We start from the raw sequence: 17,717 nt of genomic DNA, 5'->3' as shown, positions 1-17,717 counted from the left end.
CTTCTGGCAGCATCTCTGGAACTACTGTTCTTCCATACAATGGCACAGCATGAGAGATGATCTCTGATTTTAGGAGTGACCAGGCAGTTTCTTGATAGTCAGGATGTAATTATGTTTCTAGACCCACAGTATTATCTTTCTTATGAGAGAACTAGTCTCCAGATTCTCGACTTAATGACTTCTAAGGGTTCCCATTTTCAAATGAGTATCTTATCCATTATATTCTTTTCTTACTATGTCACAATTCAATAACTGCATTTCAGGGACGACATAAGACCTCCTATCCATACGATATGCCTCTGTAGTAATAAGATATTTTTTTCTCAAACAAGGAAAAGAGACAAAAACTTTGGGAAATGCTCAGAACATATAAGGGGGAAAGTGTACCCTAAAATTTCCTGTAATATGATACTCCTTTTCAGTTGTGGATCAAGGTTTGTCAAACTAAGTTTCAGGATTGTATACACATTCTGTCAAATCTTCCTCTTTTTTTCATAAATGACTACATAAATCTCTTAGATAATTCCCTTAAAGAGAGTTTGTTCCAAAAGTAACTTCTCATCAGAACTTTTGGACATTATACATTTTTTTTTTTTTTTTTTGCTGGGGAAGATTTGCCGTGAGCTAACATCTGTGCCAGTTTTCCTCTATTTTGTATATGGCTTGGCCCCACAGTATGGTTGCCGATGAGTGGTGAGGGTCCACGCCTGGAACTGAAGCTGGGCCACCGAAGTGGAGCCTGCTGAATTTAACCACTAGGCCATAGGCCAGCCCCCTAAGACATTATACACATTTTAAAGAGGCAGATAACCATGCCTCTTGGTGACACAAATAGCATTCCATCTACTTATAGGACACACATGGAGTACATGTGATGTGAACGCAGATTTCCAGACAAAATGCCCAGGTTAACTTTTCTTCTGTGGCATTTGCCTTCCTTTGACCTGCAAACACAAGATCTAATCTTATAATTATTATAATTAACATTATTAATATTAAATTAATTATAATTTAACATGTATGTTCTCAGAAGCCAGGGCTTTGTGCTTCAGGGGTTTTTTTGGGCAGTATCCCACATTTTGCTTAGTGTGGTAGTTATTAAATATGACTCATGCACTGGACTGGCAAGAAATGCTATCGAAACAAAAAGGATACCTTTCAAATAATTAGCCCTTGGAAGAAGATGCTATCCATCCATCTAGATCCATTTGGGAATCTAAAGACTGACAAGACTATATAGAAAATGCCAGAGAAGAGTCATTGTCCCCAAGTTGCATTGCCTGCCATCAGAGACCCATGGAAGTCACGACAGACGCTGCCCAGAGTCCAGACACATACGGATGGTGGCCGTCAGGAAGTGACTCACGCTGGAGATTACAGCATTTAACGAGGCAAAGAGGGGTGGATGCTTAGACAGTAGTCAGTAAGCCGTTCTTTAGTCAACTGACTATAGATTTAAAGAAAAGCCTCATTATTTATAGCAATCTTGTTGAAATGGAAGGAAGACAGAGTAAATTTTTATTGGTCAATTTAACCCAACGTTGTAAGGCTACTACTAAGTCAAAATTCTCCTGGACTTCAATGGGACAAATGCTCAAAATACAGAGGGGCCGTTGCTGACCTTTTAAAAATGACTGTTTAACTTATCATTTGCCCTTCACTTTCAAAGCCACTGAGTTTGCTCCCAGAATGTTTTACTTGTACGAAGATTCCTTCCATATCCCTATTTTAATAACAAATAGTCATTGACTTTATTTGCTAGGAAAAAGGAGACAGAGAATGAGGTCTGAAAAATGGGCCCACTAAGAGGCATTGCAGAGTGGAAAGCTGGCCACTAATCCAGAGCAAAGTTATTTAGTGAAATGCTGAAGGGGCCATTCATTCACACTGGCATATCCTATAAGAAGCTATCTTTAATGCAGTATTGCCGGGCATTGTCGTAAGTATCATAGGCTAGAAATTTCTGTGCACATGGAATAAGGATCATGTTCCTACTAGGATACATCAAAATCTTTATCATCACCATGGAATATTTAGTAAGGGTCTCCCAGTACACGTGCCACAGTGGAAGGTGGTATCTTTACGACAAGCACAATACGTTTATGAGTAAAAGTTTAAAGCACGCTGAAAATGTTAAATGCGAGACAAATGCCGCATAATGAGTTAACATTTTTCACAGGGTGCGTCTTCTGGTGGATGAAGGCTATGAAGATCGAATTCTGATGGCACATGACATACACACAAAGCATCGGCTGGTGAAATATGGAGGTCACGGCTATTCTCATATACTCACCAACATTGTTCCTAAAATGTTGCTTAGAGGTATAACTGAGAATGTACTGGATAAGATCCTAATAGAGAACCCTAAGCAATGGCTAACTTTCAAATAGGCTGGTTGTTTATGAATTCACACCTTGAGCATAAAGCTTGCAGAGAACATTCAGTGATTTCAAACCCACTGTGAGATATTAATCGGAGCTACGTAGGACTAATGACAGATCATTTCCTTTTTATGAGATTTAGAAGAGTTTTGCCTTCTCAGAAACTGGCCGACTATTACATCTGCACCTTTAGGGAGTTACTGAGCCTAATTGAGCCCTACCGTTTTGCCTTAACAATATAAATATGCAAGTACCTATTTCCAAACAATGATCTACGGTCTATATCCCCTAATTTGTTTTGTTTTGTTTTCTTAATCTATCAGCTGCACTACTTGAGAAAATTTAAAGTGTTTCTAGTTAAATTACCCCCTTCTGGAGCAATCTAATGTTTCTTGTAATATTGATGATCCTACTAATTATCCTGCTGTTCTTTAATTAATGCTTAATGAATAATATGGCACTTTAAAATAGCTTCTGCAGCAAGGGAAGTTAAATTTTGAGTCTTTTTTCTTTTCCTAAAGGATACTGTAATACAATTGCCAATTCACAACGGTAAAAATAGCGTGGAAGGTTAATTATATGCTGTCACCTATCTGTATATACTTATAACAAATCGGTATTGTTGCCTTTGGGTTTCTGGTGTCCATTTTTGCTGTTAATTTTGTTGTGTTTTGAAAAATTTGCATAAGGGGGTGTGAACATATAACATAGTACTGAATTAGAAAAATTCAATCATAAAAGTCAAAATATATTACATAATATAGTTTAATGAATCATTACATTTATAATAACAAAGGCCACAATTTAATTAATTAATAATATATAATGCAAATAAAAAGAAATGTTTGCCTTATATATATTCCCTTTATTTCCTTTACCTTTTATTTGTTCTTCCTTGGGCCTCAACAGAAAAAATAATGCTTATTTATCTGAAGGAAAGGTCAGATCTATTAGAAATGACAGTCTGATTCTGGAGCCTACTCTTTAAAAGGTACCCAGCCCTGAAGTTTTGTGTAAATAAAGCCTTTTGAAAAACTCTTAGTTGCTGTGGAATGCTGTTTATAAATTAATATTTTGGTTGAATCCTTACTATGTTATTTGTTATCTAAAAAACAATTCTCCAAACCCTTGGTGCCAATTCCTCTTTGATAAATATATATTGTTAAATGAAATAAAATCCATTGCAACTCCTTTATGAGTTATCTTACATATTAGAAAGGCCAAATAGAATTAGTCATTATTCTTGATGAATGGGCTGCTTTTAATCATATAAATCATGACAGTTACTCAGACCAAGGCATTTAAACCAAGCAAACAGCACCTTCAGATGGGAACGCCATGCATAACTCTTTTGGAAAGTTGCGGTTTGCTAAATAAAAGATATTTCTGTGGATCAAAGATGATCAAGCTTTCTGTGTATTAGAACAGAAAGTACCCAAGAGGAATGAGCCAGGAGAACAAACTAATTCCTTTAAATGAAAAAATGCAAATGTCCTTCACCAGTAAAAAAAAAAAAAAAATAGCAGATTTTTAAAGCTCTGTTTTTGAAATTTACTTGTCAAAGAGTCTTCACAGACAACTGAGAGGGGAACAGATTTTTCACTGTAATAGTCGAAGTTGTCTAATAGTTAGGATATATCAACATGCATTTTTAATCTTTTTCTTAGATTAAAGAGATGGCTTTTGGCAGTGTATTTTAACCAGAGAGAAAGGATTTGCACTATTCTCAAAGTCTACTTTACTGTGAGCTTCAATCCACCTGAGAAAAAAGAAAAAAACTGATAATTCAAATGCATATAATTCATAAACGTGGCAAAGAAGAACCACTTTGTTTCTCTAGTCCTCATATTAACAGTCTGCCACAGAATGCAGTGAAAGTATTGATTGGCATATGGTAATGAAGAAGCCACAGGCTTAATTTACAGACATGTGATGTATAGGGCATTGTAACCTAATAAAATTTAATTTTCTGGGTAACTCTTAAAAGATAAGTCATTTAAATTATTTTGCTACTCCATATATTTTTGTCATCCAAAATATACTTCAATCCAAAATAAGTCAAATAATTTATGTGTGTTTGTGTGTGTGTAGACACATTTTTTTAAATTAAATTTTTGAGGCTATACAGCCACTGTGCCTATGGTCTGAAGCCATATATATATTATATTTCATCGAACATATATATATAAACACATATATATGTAGCAGGTATTTGTATAAAATATATACACTTTGTCGTCATATCGGTTATATGTGAAATTGTTCATCTTGAAATAACCTCAGGCCACGATTTGTAGTAACTACTTGAAGGCCTTACTTAGTGTCCCCTTGGTGACGCATGCATTAGCTCAAATTAAACCTCTGTGCATTGGATTAAGAATACTCTTTTGTTCCAAAGAAGGCAAAAGCCTCAGTCTGATTTAACACCAAAGAATAAATATCTCCAATTTTCCAAGTAAATCTAAACGCATTCCACTGACAAAATGGACACACAGGGGATTTCTAAATACCATACATAATTACACATTTTCACACTGGGAGGGTAATCCTATGATACAATTTCCATCTCTATTTTTAAAGACTATCACCAGAGAAGAGAGAAAAGAAAATTCGTAAGAAAAAGAAAATGTGAAAATGATCATACGCTTGGGAATTCCCTCAAATCCAGAAAATTCCAGGTTAAGGCTTGAAGTTGAATCATTCCCAGGTCTAGCTCTAAAGTTAACAAGAGTACAAGGCAAACGATTTCTTTGGACACAAGCAGCATTGTTTCAATTCGACCTTCTCCTGCAGGGTAAAATCATTCTTCCCCACACTATGAATGGACTCCAGGTGTCATAATAAGCAAGGAAACTCACGAGAACCAAAGCTGACAAATGGATAAAAGCAGCAAGATCACAGTACACCAAAGGATCATATATATTGAAGAAATAATTCAGTGTCTTAGATTTTTCTATAAAAATTTGTGATCTATATAGGACTTCATTCACATGGACACTAACGATAAGGAGTATTTGCTTTGGCGGTAGAGAATCACACATCTGCTTATCTTGCCTTTAATATTTTTTTACATCATGTTTCTGAGTATACAGATGTGAGTCAGGTAGCATTTGAATTCCCCACATATACACAACTGAGGGGCCCCGCAACTGGCATCCCCTGGGATCCTTGATTCATTGACGTTAGCTGTACGAATCCAGTGTCCAAACTCAGACTAATAAGCTTAGTTTCTGCGTTATCAGTCAGCATAAATAATAAATCCAGAAAATGTGCTGTATTTATTGTTGTTTCCTCCGTGGGCTTTCCCGCCATCTAATTTGATGTAGACTTCGTCTCCTGGCTCCAAATGAAGAACCACACTGTTACTGGCGTAGTCGTAATTCTGATCAGCGTCTTGGGCAATCGCACTAGCACGCACCTATGTGAAACAGACAAGAATTAGAATTTGTCACAGAGAATTCTCAAGTTTTCTTTTTTGCTGTTCACTCAGCATCATAAGCAGACTTGCTGCCACGGCACAGAATTTAGCGCGGGAAAGTCCACCTTGAACTTGGAGCTTTATGAGGATATCTTTGTAACAGTTTGACCTATGTCACTGGAAAGGAGAAAATAGTGCTTTCGTGAACGTCTTTCCAGTAGTCTTTTCTTACTATATGTTGTAAACAATGCATACCAATCTATCCTCTTCCTAAATCACGACTTTTTCTAATTCCCTGAATCTTTATGCCCAATCACTTCCTGAAATGGAAATAATAATATTTTTTTTGCATTTTAATTTAAGCCACATAGTAATATTATAACCAGCTGTTTATGAGGACAGAAGTTCAATCCAAACTTCAGTTGGTTCTCACGATTATTAGAAAATTGAGATCCATAGTAGGTAAAGACTCAAAGAAATACCACCACTCTAAGTCTACTATAGAAGAAGAAAAAAGGGAAGAAAGCCTTTTGACTTGGGGCTTTCAAAATTGAATTCAGGTAAAGCCCCTTTTACCAGAAGCTTAACCCCTTTACACATCTTTGGTTATATCACTCAGGTTTTCAGAGTTCTTTTTCTATTTGTGCCTTTTTATGACGTAATTGTGACGTGTGCACTGAAATCAATTATTTAATTTCAACATATCTAAAAGTTACAGAAGGAACTAAATTTCCATGATTTGAGGTCTCTAAAATTTCTAGAATTTTCGAATGATCTCACTGAATACCCTTTTATATCTAGGTGATTCTAAATGTGTGGTTTGCTTTGAGGATGAAGGCTGTTAATAATCCACTCAGGTTGAGCCTGTAATCTCATTAGTGACTTGATAGACACTTCGAAACAGTCAAATTGCCCATCTTATCAAGTAATATGGACATTCTGTCACATCCTCAACTCAAATTAGGCTTCATATTCATTTAGCTACATTTTGATTCTGCCTTGGAAAAAAATGTTTCAATAGGCAGACTTGTATTTGATTTATTTTGGTAAAACATCTTCTACTTTGTGGCTTGTTTCCATTCCACTGTAATGATATTTCCCTGAATAACGTAGCAAGTGATTTAGTGGTTTTGTAAACCTGCGCTATGTAATAATGCATGACTTGGGGTACAATATGCTGGGTTTTATCACTTGGCAAAATGAGGGAAATGAGACATAAGTCAAGAATTTCCATGCATTTCTTTCAAAACTGAAATGATAGGTTTTCAAATTAAATTTTCATGTGGCATGTTCTCACATTAATGCTGAAATGTTAAAAAAGGAGAAGGCTCTTTGACACTGCTGAACTTGTAAAGTAATTTGAGTAGTATTTTTAAAATTTCTTTCTCGATATCATGTAACAAAAGGAGAAAAGGGCTTTAAGGATTTAGAATTGCTTAACGCTGTGCTGACACTAATAGAATGAACGCCATATACTATGCAATTATGCTCAGAAGCACTGACTCAAATGTACACACCAATTGAGTGAGGTGGTTTGTTTTGACCATTAAGTAATAATACAATTTAATGTCGTAATATTTCCTAGGAATTAATCAGAAGTTTATGGGAGTTGAAGGCTTTGATTCATTAATTTCACCTAGTCATTAATTCCCAGGAAAAAGAAATCTGCAAGGAGGATAGTGCTATTACAACCTGATTTCTTTTATGTGTGGATTTGTAATGGATGAGAAAAATTAAAATATAAAATAGTAATTAGCCATATTAGTAATATATTATCAATCCATAATATACTTCTCAACTATTATTAATAAGCAGACACATTTTCTTCAGTGCTTCAGGTATTTAGTATATGTTCGATAGGTATTGTGCTTTAACATTGTTTTCTATAGGGAGGCATTTGGGAACCAGGACTCATCAAAATCACTTGATTTAGAGACAATCATCTTAAATATATATACACTGCAGTTTTTATTCTATAGGGTATAGTCACAAATCCATGTAAATGTTCCCATTTTTATTCAGCAGGTGTAACCACAGAAACCTGCAAATGCATTAGTGTGATGCCACCGACTGGAAGGTTACCCTTTGGGGTTTCACTTCCTTTGTTGGATAAAGCCAGTGTGACTGCTTTGTAATGAAAGTGATTCTCTAAGATTTTAACCTATAGCGTACCATTAGATTTTCTCAATTAAATCATTGCCATACTCCAGTGTAATATGCATGACTTTAGTGTGTCTGCTCACCTGATTATACTCTAGACGTATAATGGAACTTGAAATTTCATGCTCTGGTGTCCAGCTCAGTGACTTCCAACAATTCCTCCTTTAAGCCATCAAACTATTGAGGAAGGTAATGCATCCACCCATGAGGCTATTTTCAGGTTTCTAAATGTACACTGATTTCAGCATTTTCTCTGGGAATATGATGCATCCTTTCCTGAGCCCGTTAGACCCATTTCTAACTAAATGGACTCTAAAATCTTTTCCTATTGCAAGTTAACCATTTAGATTCTGCCTGATCTTTAGTGCATGGTTCACTGCCCCTAAAAAAATAATTAATTTGACATTTCATTAATCTTGCTAATCAATGAATATCAACCCACAAACTATTCTTTGTTTCCAATATATCTCATGTTCACTGGTGCCAGAACTAATAAATTCTTAAGAGTAAAAATTGGTCTTTAATTATTTTATAGTTCTCATCTTGAGCCAGTTTTAGCTTTTACTACAGTGGCTTATGATAGTGATTGTATTCAAACAGCAATACTTTTCTATTCAGGCTTTCTGCTAAAGTATACCAACATATTAAAAATATTTCCTGTCTCTATGTAAAGCTATTTGAGTCCAACTTTTACCTTTAATATGCACTGTCACGGGCTCTCAACAAATGGGAAGATGAAATTTAGGTTGATGGCTTCATAGGGAATATGAAAACCGTGGTCTTTTTACTGGTATGTTTGTGAGAATGTAATAGGTTGTACAGCTTTAGCATTATCTTATTAGTGAGGGCTTATCATTAGAGACAATATTTATGGTAACATTTGCTAATTTAATTAATTGCTACTGATGTTCTCATAATTTCATTTTCATTGTACTTCTGTGGAACCATAAACAAAAGGTTAAGTGGCGCATCAGGTTAATTTACTGGCCTTTGATGTTTCCATCTGTGATCCTGCATTCAACACAAAGCATAAATAAAATGGTTCTCATATGGTTACGGTCCAGAGGCATCCCTTTATCCTAGAGTGAACTACATTTTTAGTTTAATTTTTGTGCTTCCCAAATCCACTTAATCCACAGAACATTACGCTGACATGGATCTCTGAGTTTCTGTTTTATGAAAACACATTAGGTCAGCTCAGAGGGGGAAACTGCCATTCAAAAAAGTGATCAGACGAGAGCATAATTGAAAATCAAGGATAAACTATTTATCTAATATTAATTTTAAAAAGATTTTATGAGATTTCTCATTTGCAACTGCCTGCACACCAGACTTTACAAAACAGCCCTATTCTAGAGATAAAATTCCTTAACACTAATACTGTGATAACCATTTTCCAAAATAGTCCATGCTGAACTGGAAAATATATTGTTCGCTACTGTATTTATTTTTCTGAATTACTTGTTGCACACCTTCTGCAGAGGGAGCAGCATCATCATGCCAATGGCAAACATTCTACATTATAAGGTCAGCTGGTCTGCCTTACTTTTTCCCTGATCTTCATGGAATGCACATGCTAGAATGATACCAAGGAGCATCTTACACTCCAAACAATGAACTAATTTTAAAAACAAAATGCCCATAGAACACTATATGGAATGATTTTCTTGGGATCAGTGCCACACACACGGGCTCAGCAGTCTAAACATCAACACTTAAACTAATTTAAATGGTTCCCCGGTTTTTCATGCAACTGCAATTTCCAGATATTTAAAGATGTGAGCGTTTTTATACATTGGCTGACAAAACTTGAATCTTATTCCATTTTAACGAATACCTCTAAAAACAAGCTCTTCAGCCTGATAGTATTTTCCAGACCTAACCTTTGAGTCAGAAGAGAGCCAATTAGTAAATAAATGGGTGCCTCATCGCTGCCGGCTGAGGGGCTGTTCCTAGACCATTTTGTAAGGGTGACACAAGCGCTCTGTTCTGGCCCAGTGAGTCATGCCCTTCATGGCCATTTACCTACAACTATCCCACGGCTCTGTGAATAATTTTTATTTTATCTTAATATTATTTTCGTGCATAGTAACTATAATAAACAACCCTGTCAGTGCCTCCTGGTGGCCATTTCTCCCCTTTTTGTTCCACCTGTCCTGAGAGCCCCTTAAGCCATTTACTTCTAAATTCCTTTGGAACTCAGGGGCCGCGTGAAGGGGCAGGGACAAGATCTTCTGTCCTTTCTCTCTCTTAGACATTTAGGATGTTCGCCTTAAACTCTTGAAAGAATTCTGACACTCAGGTCTTTGGAAGAAATCTTGCTTTAACGGTGCTTAATAGAAACCTGGGTTATAGCTAAACAGGTCTGAATTCCAGGGCCCGCGACCTGAAATGAAGCCCGATAGCCCTTGTTAAATCAAAGTTGGCCGTGGCAGGGTCGGGAGCCCTTCCCTCGGCCACCCGGTAAGCAGAGTTAAAGCCGAAAAACTCAGCCCAGGCTGCAAGGCCTCTCCCCAAGGGGGCTGCTGATTCAGCGCGTGCAGAGGATCCGATTACACTTTTAGGTAGTTACAAATATTAGTTTCCCCTTGTGACTAAGAGATCGGACACTTTGCTTTTGCAATAACCGTGAATTTCTCAGGCAAACGGTAGAGCGGCCCCAACATAAAACTGCAGACCCGTGCACGGCCCTTATGCCAGCGCCGACCAGCTCAGGAGAGCAAGTCCTCGTGGCCGTGGCGGAGGGCTAATCTGAGGCTATTTCACAGTCAAGGCCAAGGCCACTTTCGAGTGTGAGCTACGAGGCAGGGGCTGCAAAGCCCCTCACTCTGGCAGTGAGGCCCACAGCCCCGGGGCTGGGCTCAGGCCGCCCGCCCTCCTAGCCACCTGCCTGTGCGTCCTTCTACTCCAGCCAGCGGAGTTTGGGTTCTGTGTTTGGGCGCGTGTTTTACGGCGTAAACCCAGGAGTGTCAACTTTTCCTTTTGTTATCAACACTCATTACCTCTCCCCCTTCTCCTTAGGCTGAAAACTAACCAGAGTTTGCGTCTTGAATTTGCTGATAGGAGTTTCCCTTTCTGGGACGCCGCAGGGGCCTTGAGACCGCCGGTGCAAGGTCCCGCTTCGGCCCTGGACGCGACCCCCTTGGCCTCGCTCCTTCGGGCACCTTCTTTCTCCCTCGGGCCCCTGTCTTTCTCCCCTGGGTTTGTCACCCTGGCACGCCCATTCCGGACTCTCCCCGACGCTCCCGTTCCCGGCAAAGCCTGAGAGCTATCCTACGCTGCTGCGGATCCCACGGCCGGGGGCGCTTCCTGCTCCGGGACTCCGGGTGCACACGAGGTCCAGGGGACCGCGCTCCGGCTTCCCGCCCCTTCAGGATCGCGCTCACACTCGCGCGCACCGTTTGCGGGTCCTAGGCTCGGGAACCGCCCTCTCCAGGCCGCCGGGCCCCCTCTGTGGTGCGCGACCCCCGCCTCTCCAGAGTGGAACAGCGTCCCCCCTCGCGTCGCTCCCGGGAGCCGGGCTGCCGCGCCCTTCCTCCGCGGGCTCCCACCCCCATTTCCGGGGTCTCCTCCCTCTCGCCCGCACCTTCGCGCGCTCCCTCCCCGCCCTCCCCGCTGCCTGCCCGCACTCACCTGGTTGTTTTTGCAGAGATCAGCCCACATGCTGGTGCCGTCCCCTCCACGCATCAGGACGTGGTAGGTGAAGAAGTAGATGCCCGGGATGGAGCAGGTGAACTTGCCCGTGGTGGGATCGTAGTGGTTACCGAGGTTGGTGACCACGTCGTCGAACTTGAGCACCTCATAGCCTTCGTGCTGCCGCTTGAGGCCGGCGTAGAAGGCGATCTTGGGCACCGTGCTGTAGGTGGCGGCGCTGATGGCCCCAGCCGCGTTCAGGCCGGGCGCCCCGGGCGGGCCCGGCAGGCCTTGGCGGCCGGGCTCACCCTTCTCGCCCGGGGGGCCCACGGGGCCCGGCGGCCCGGGCTCACCGGGAGGCCCACGCGGGCCCGCCTTCCCGGGCCTGCCGGCCTCGCCTTTGGGGCCCTGGATGAAGGTGGGCAGGGACTGCATGAGGCCGCGGTCCGGCGTGGCGGCCGTGCTGGGCGCCTTGGTGCCCCCGTAGGGGTCGCAGACCATGCGGCAGGTGCCCAGCATCTCGTAGTGCGCCGACGTGCCGGCCGAGCTCACCAGCACCGGGATGAGGATGACCAGCAGCAGCACCATCACCACCCCCAGCGCCCCGGCGGCGATCAGGCGCCTCCTGCTGCCCACCAGCCGGCTCAGCGCGGGGCGATCCTCTTGTCTGCTTTTGGACAAAATTTTGATGGTTGGGCGGGGACCTCCTCAGAGCCGAAAACAACCCCCTGCGAACCCCAACTCCCCTGGGCGGGGGCGCGCCGGCCGCTCCTCGCCTGCTCCTGCTCCCCCCGCTGAGGCTGCGGCTGGGGAGGGAGTTCGGACGCCAAGTGACTTGAGCTGAAGTCCCGAGCTGGGGGTGGGGGCTGGGGGAGGGGTGCGCAGGGCGCCCTCTCGCCTCCGGCGAACCCCTTCGCACCTGTGGCTGCCGCCGGCGCCGGCGCGGCCACCCGGAGGGCAGAGCCAGCCGCCGCCTCTCGCGCTCGCCGGGCCGCTCACACTTTTATGCCGCCGCTGCCAGCGATCGACTTTTCCGTTTTTGCAGACTGCGCCAGTTCGCACCAACTTTCCGTCTGAAGTTGCCTTTTTCTGCCTCCTCCTTCTCTTCTTTCGCTCGCTCTGTTCGCCCTTCCCCTGCCTTTTCTTTTTTTTTTTTTTTGGTTTGTTTCCTCCTTTGCAACCACCGCAAATCTAACAGAGGCGCATCCCCAAAGACCCGCGCTGGCCGCGCGAGCTGGGACCAGCCGCCCCCGGGGCGCGCGGAGCGGCGGCGGCGGGCACCGGCGGCTCGGTGAGGCTCCGGGCTGGAGCGGAGGAGCTAGCGAGCAGCGGCGAGCGCCTCGCGGCCGGGAGCGGAGCGCGAGAGAGACTGAACGCTGAATTCTGCCTGGGTACCACCTGCCAGGAGAAGAGGAGGCTGACAAACGCGCGCCGGAGCAATTTATAGGCACCCAAGGCACAGAGGAAGGGGAGCCGCTTTGGCATCTCCTAGCAGCATCTGCTCTGCTCATCCCACTCAGAGAGAGTTTGGCATTACTCTGACAATGTGGGATTTTTTTTTTCGGCCTCTCTTTTTTTCCCTCTCTGCACATGGATGAGCAGTGAGATCCTGAATACTCCCTTGCTGAACTCAGGCGATGGCAGCGCTGTCGCTGGACATACCTGGGGGGAGCGAGACAGATGTGCAATACCCTTCAGCACTCAAGGGTCACGCTTAAGTCCCCTAGGTCCCCACAGCCAGCAGCCCCAGTTGAAGGGTGGAGGTGAAGGTTGAAAGGCAGGTGGCTTGGTTGACAATATTTCTCTACTGGCTCACCCCCAATCGGTGCTTCAGGTGTTTTTTTAAATGCCACTTTTAACAGAACGAGGGCCCTTTAGAATATTCCAGATGGTAGATGTGACTTTTTTTTTTTTTTAACCTTCTGGTTTTCCTCGCCAGTCTTCTAAAATGAAATAAGATGTTACCAGAGAACAGAAAGGTGTGTTGAAAAGCCAAAGGACGTTTCTCAATGACTTTCAGTGAACATGCCCACAGAAAGGGGGGCTGGGTGGTTCTTTTCACAAATGCTGTAACTGGTGAATGTATACGTCTGTACTCCACTTACAGGCTTACAATTCTAGCAACCTTTCAGGAGATGCTGCCATTGGATTTGAAGTTGCATTTACTTAAAGGCGCTACATGCATGAGAAATAATCACTTGTCAAAATGCCTTCAAAAGTCTTAACATAAAACAGGCAGTGTTTATAAAAGTACTGGGGGGCAAGACCTGTCCCCAAGATATAAGCTCCATAGCACATTTCCTGCATGTGTGATGGGGGATGGGGAAAATAGGAAAAATATGGGAAAGAAGACCCCATTTGCAGTGGGAGAGCAGGAGAAGGAAGAGCCTGGATTTATAATATTAATGGAAAGCCCCCCAGAGTAGATAGATATTAGCAAGTTATCCCAGCAACAAATACATAAGACACATAAGAACAGCTTTAAATAAACAAGTAGAATAGATGCGTAAATCATACTTTTCCATTCAGGAGCAAAGGATGTCAATCAAACGTGGTTGACATTTGCTTGTCAATACAGGGATGATAGCTGGGAGGGTGGTGACTTATTACATCAGGGCGAGAATCTCAAATGAGAAGCAGGAACAAATAAGACTACAGCAAGCAAACAATAACATCCTCCAAATGATCAGTGGCCTGTGATCTTGTCTGTGGGCTCCATTCCACCGACATCTTCTCTGTTCCTTCTGCCTACCCTTGACCCCACCCGACTCGTTTCATTCTTTCTTTCCTTCTCTGTTTTGAAACAAAATAAGGTCAAATGAACAGGCAGAAGGAAACAAAGATTCATTGATTCTTTTAAGAGAAATGTCAGCAGCTCCTTCAGGTCTTTCCCGGGAGAATCAACACCGAGGGTTAGGCTGTGGAGCTCAGCCTGGCCCAGGTCTCCACATTCTCTCTCCGCCTGGGTGCTGAGAGAGCTGCTGTGCCTGCTACTGCCAAACAGTCCTTCCCGCTTCTCAAACCTTTAACTTTTATTTTAGGGTAGTGGTTTTATACATGTGTGTGTATATCTTGGGCATAATTATATATATTTATTTCAGAATATTTTGTTCGCATGGCCTACCTTATTTTTGTACGTTTAAGCAGAAAAAACATAGTATGTTCTTTCCCGGCCACAACCTCTATTTTCCTAACACACCTTCTGGCTTGCTTCTTAAAAGTCACCTTTCTTTTGGGGGGACAAAATAGCAAAGTGTGATGTCAGCAAGGGAGGTTAATGTATCAATGAAATAAACTCTTTACTGATGCACCAAATTATAAAAATTTATAAGACCTCTCTATTGCTAAAGAGAGTTCAGTGGGGGATGAAAGGAGAGTTTTTAAAAGGAGGAATTGTATAAATAAGTTCTCACTGGAAACCTCAAGACACGTGGAGCTTTCCGTTGAGGAATGCTCATCTTAGAGAGGAACCCATCATGGATAACATGAAACAGCAAAGTTGGAGTGGACCCTAGAAGGCTAGTCTCCACGTGCTCACTTTGCAGACGATGAGACTGAGACCCAGAAGCGGGACTGGAATCACGGGCATCCAATGAGCTTGCTGATACGCTCTCCTCTACACCGTGATGTCAATACAGCCCAGCCCAGCCCAAGACCTATGGTACTGTTCCCAGTAATTGAGGCTTCCCTCTTTCCACTTTCTCTGATGCCAAAGCAAAGCTTGATTTTGCAAGGGAGGGCTCTAACATCTTACAGCTCTGCTGAGATTTAGAAAGGTGCTCAGTAGCCATCATTCATGATGAAGGCAGCATCTCCCAGGCCACATGGCTCATCCTATTCTACAGAGCGCACAAACCCAGGCAGTGCAGGGACATTTGGCTTTTTAGTGAAGTAAGTTTCAATTATTGGTCTCCTTCCTTTCCTCTAGAAATGTCCCACCATGTACATCACGGAAATCTTTTCCCCCCACTAAGATTTTCAGGGGTGACTGGGTAGTCAATGAACTTATGACTGGTTACTGCCACTTTCCACTGCTTGAATTTCTCACAAGAGTCTCTGGAAAGTTACTCACGCTTCAGCCCTTATTCTGACAGTTTGAATAAACCATCTGATATGGCATATTACTCATCATCTTTATATGTATATAATAATAGAAAATGTGTCAATTAAAAAAAATATTTGATTCTCTGCAGTCCTCATCTGAGAACCAAGTTTTCTCTCATGTTTGGTATTAATTTTGGAAGGAGGCCCTCGAATCTAATTTTCACAGCGTTTCTCAATCATTTCTGAAGAAAACACTAGACTCCATATTCCCATTCCTTCAGCTTCTGGGCCTTTGGGACCCTTAAATGTCAACAACAGAAACTCACAGGTTAGGTGATGATCCTGTGATTTCCACCTCCCCACATCATTTCTGTCTGTTTCGGAGAATAGAGCAGATCCTAAGCACATGACTCCCACACAGACGTGCGCAGCCATCCATTAATCTTTATTGAGCACCCACTGGCAGCATAGCCCTATACTGGGCTCTTATTAGGCAAACAAATATTTAGTCACGAGAATGATCTCCAAAATCCAGCAGCACTTAAACAGAAATAGCATTTCTTATAAAAGGAAAAAAAAAAAAAAAGAATTAACAAACCCAAGGGCTATCTAGAGAAACAGATATTAAAAAATGTAAAAAAAAATGGGACTAGAGTGGCTATTTATCCTTAATTTCTGGGTCTCCAAATTGTATTTCAGAACACACACTCCTTTGACTGAAGAATTGTAGCTGCCCAGCCAGAAAGAGTCTGCTTAGAGTTAGGTAAGGAAGCTTTGGAATCAGATGGTCTTAACTGGAATCTTAGCTTCCTCATTTAGTAGCTATTAAAGTTACTTAACCTCCCTGTGGCTTAATTTCTTTTTCTATAAAATGGGAATAACACTAATACCTACATCATGGGGCTGTTGCGAAGATTAAGTGAGTTAATGCTTATAATTACAATGATACTCAATGCATAACAAGAGCCCAAAAAAGGTCAACTGTCATCTTGGAAGATTGTAGGACTACTGAGTAGTGTATGTGTTTATGAATGGGATGGCAGAACACAAGGCTTAGTAAAAGAAGCTTAAGCTAAAAGGCCAGACTTAGGACAAATGGCCTCAAATGGACAGTAAGTATCACAGACTTAGACAAAACTAGAAAGAACACAGAAGTTCTCCAGGAGAGTTGCCCACGTGTATCCTTCTATAACATAAAACAAAGCAAAACAAGGATCACTTTACCCTTCTCTGAAGTAAGAAACTAAAGTTCCACAGCAAGTCGTCTGAATCCCCTGCAGTTTGACAGACCAAGCTTTTGGATTTAGAACCTAGTAGGAAGCGTTACAACATGCTTTTTGTCCTCTGGAAAGTTCCCCAAGTCAGCAAGTTGCAAGTGTACTTAAAAATCATTGAGGTAGCTATTCAGGAACTGTTCCTGTGGATGATGATTCTCAACAAAGCAAGCATACCAGAGAGGGCTGCTTTGTATAGGCAGCCAGAAGAGCAATCCCCTTGAAGGAGACCTAACTCATAACCACATTCGGTAGGGGATTTTCAACACAAAACTCTCCAGAGAAGATACTGAGTTGGAAAGCTAGCTCGGAGGTCTATCGACAGAAAATTATCGAATAGCCAGATGGAGATGGTAACTAGCACATTACTTAAGACTCGGTTATAATATATGGCTTCAAGTTGGTCCCAAATTCTTGCTACATTGATCAATAGAAGGATGAAGTCTCTAGTATGGATATGATATTTTGTACTCACTTGCCATGGGTTGAATGTTTGGTCCTTATGACCCTACTTAATGTAGAATTGAAGGGAAAGTTACCAAGAATGAGATCTAAGAGATCAGCAAGTCCTCCTAAGTTATGCTCATGGTAACTCAGTCAGACAAGGCAGATGGTGAATCCAAGAAAATAAAGCCGCTGCCACTAAACTATAGGGAACTTTCAACAAAAGATACATTGGAGGGACACAGTTGAGAAGCTGGGCAGCAGACAGATCAGCTGAGCAAGCAGTGATAAGAATTGAGGTAGTCTTATTGTTTTATTTTGCTTTAAAAAATCTAAAATTGTGTATTCTGAGAGCAGAGTTTA

General features: G+C 42.1%; 2 protein-coding genes across 2 annotated transcripts in view; one reads left to right on the top strand and one right to left on the bottom strand.

Annotated features, from left to right (window-relative positions):
• The window catches only part of PTER (phosphotriesterase related), a 57,095-nt gene extending 53,144 nt beyond the window's left edge, over positions 1–3,951 (top strand). The window contains exon 5 of the mRNA XM_008511004.2: positions 2,180–3,951. Within this exon, the coding sequence (XP_008509226.2) occupies positions 2,180–2,390 (211 nt within the window). The 3' untranslated portion in view covers positions 2,391–3,951. The remainder of the gene's footprint in view (positions 1–2,179) is intronic.
• C1QL3 (complement C1q like 3) lies at positions 3,129–12,326 on the bottom strand. The gene is made up of 2 exons (XM_008510993.2): positions 11,593–12,326; positions 3,129–5,799 (listed from the first exon to the last, which is right to left on the bottom strand). Exons 1-2 carry the CDS (start codon positions 12,178–12,180, stop codon positions 5,620–5,622), a joined length of 768 nt encoding a protein of 255 aa, XP_008509215.1. The 5' UTR covers positions 12,181–12,326; the 3' UTR covers positions 3,129–5,619.
• Positions 12,327–17,717: the final 5,391 nt, after the last annotated feature.

This window comes from Equus przewalskii, chromosome 30, assembly GCF_037783145.1.
Source record: "Equus przewalskii isolate Varuska chromosome 30, EquPr2, whole genome shotgun sequence".
NCBI lineage: Eukaryota > Metazoa > Chordata > Mammalia > Perissodactyla > Equidae > Equus > Equus przewalskii.
Note: the sequence above shows the minus strand (reverse complement) of the source record. Positions and strands in the feature narration are given on the sequence as shown.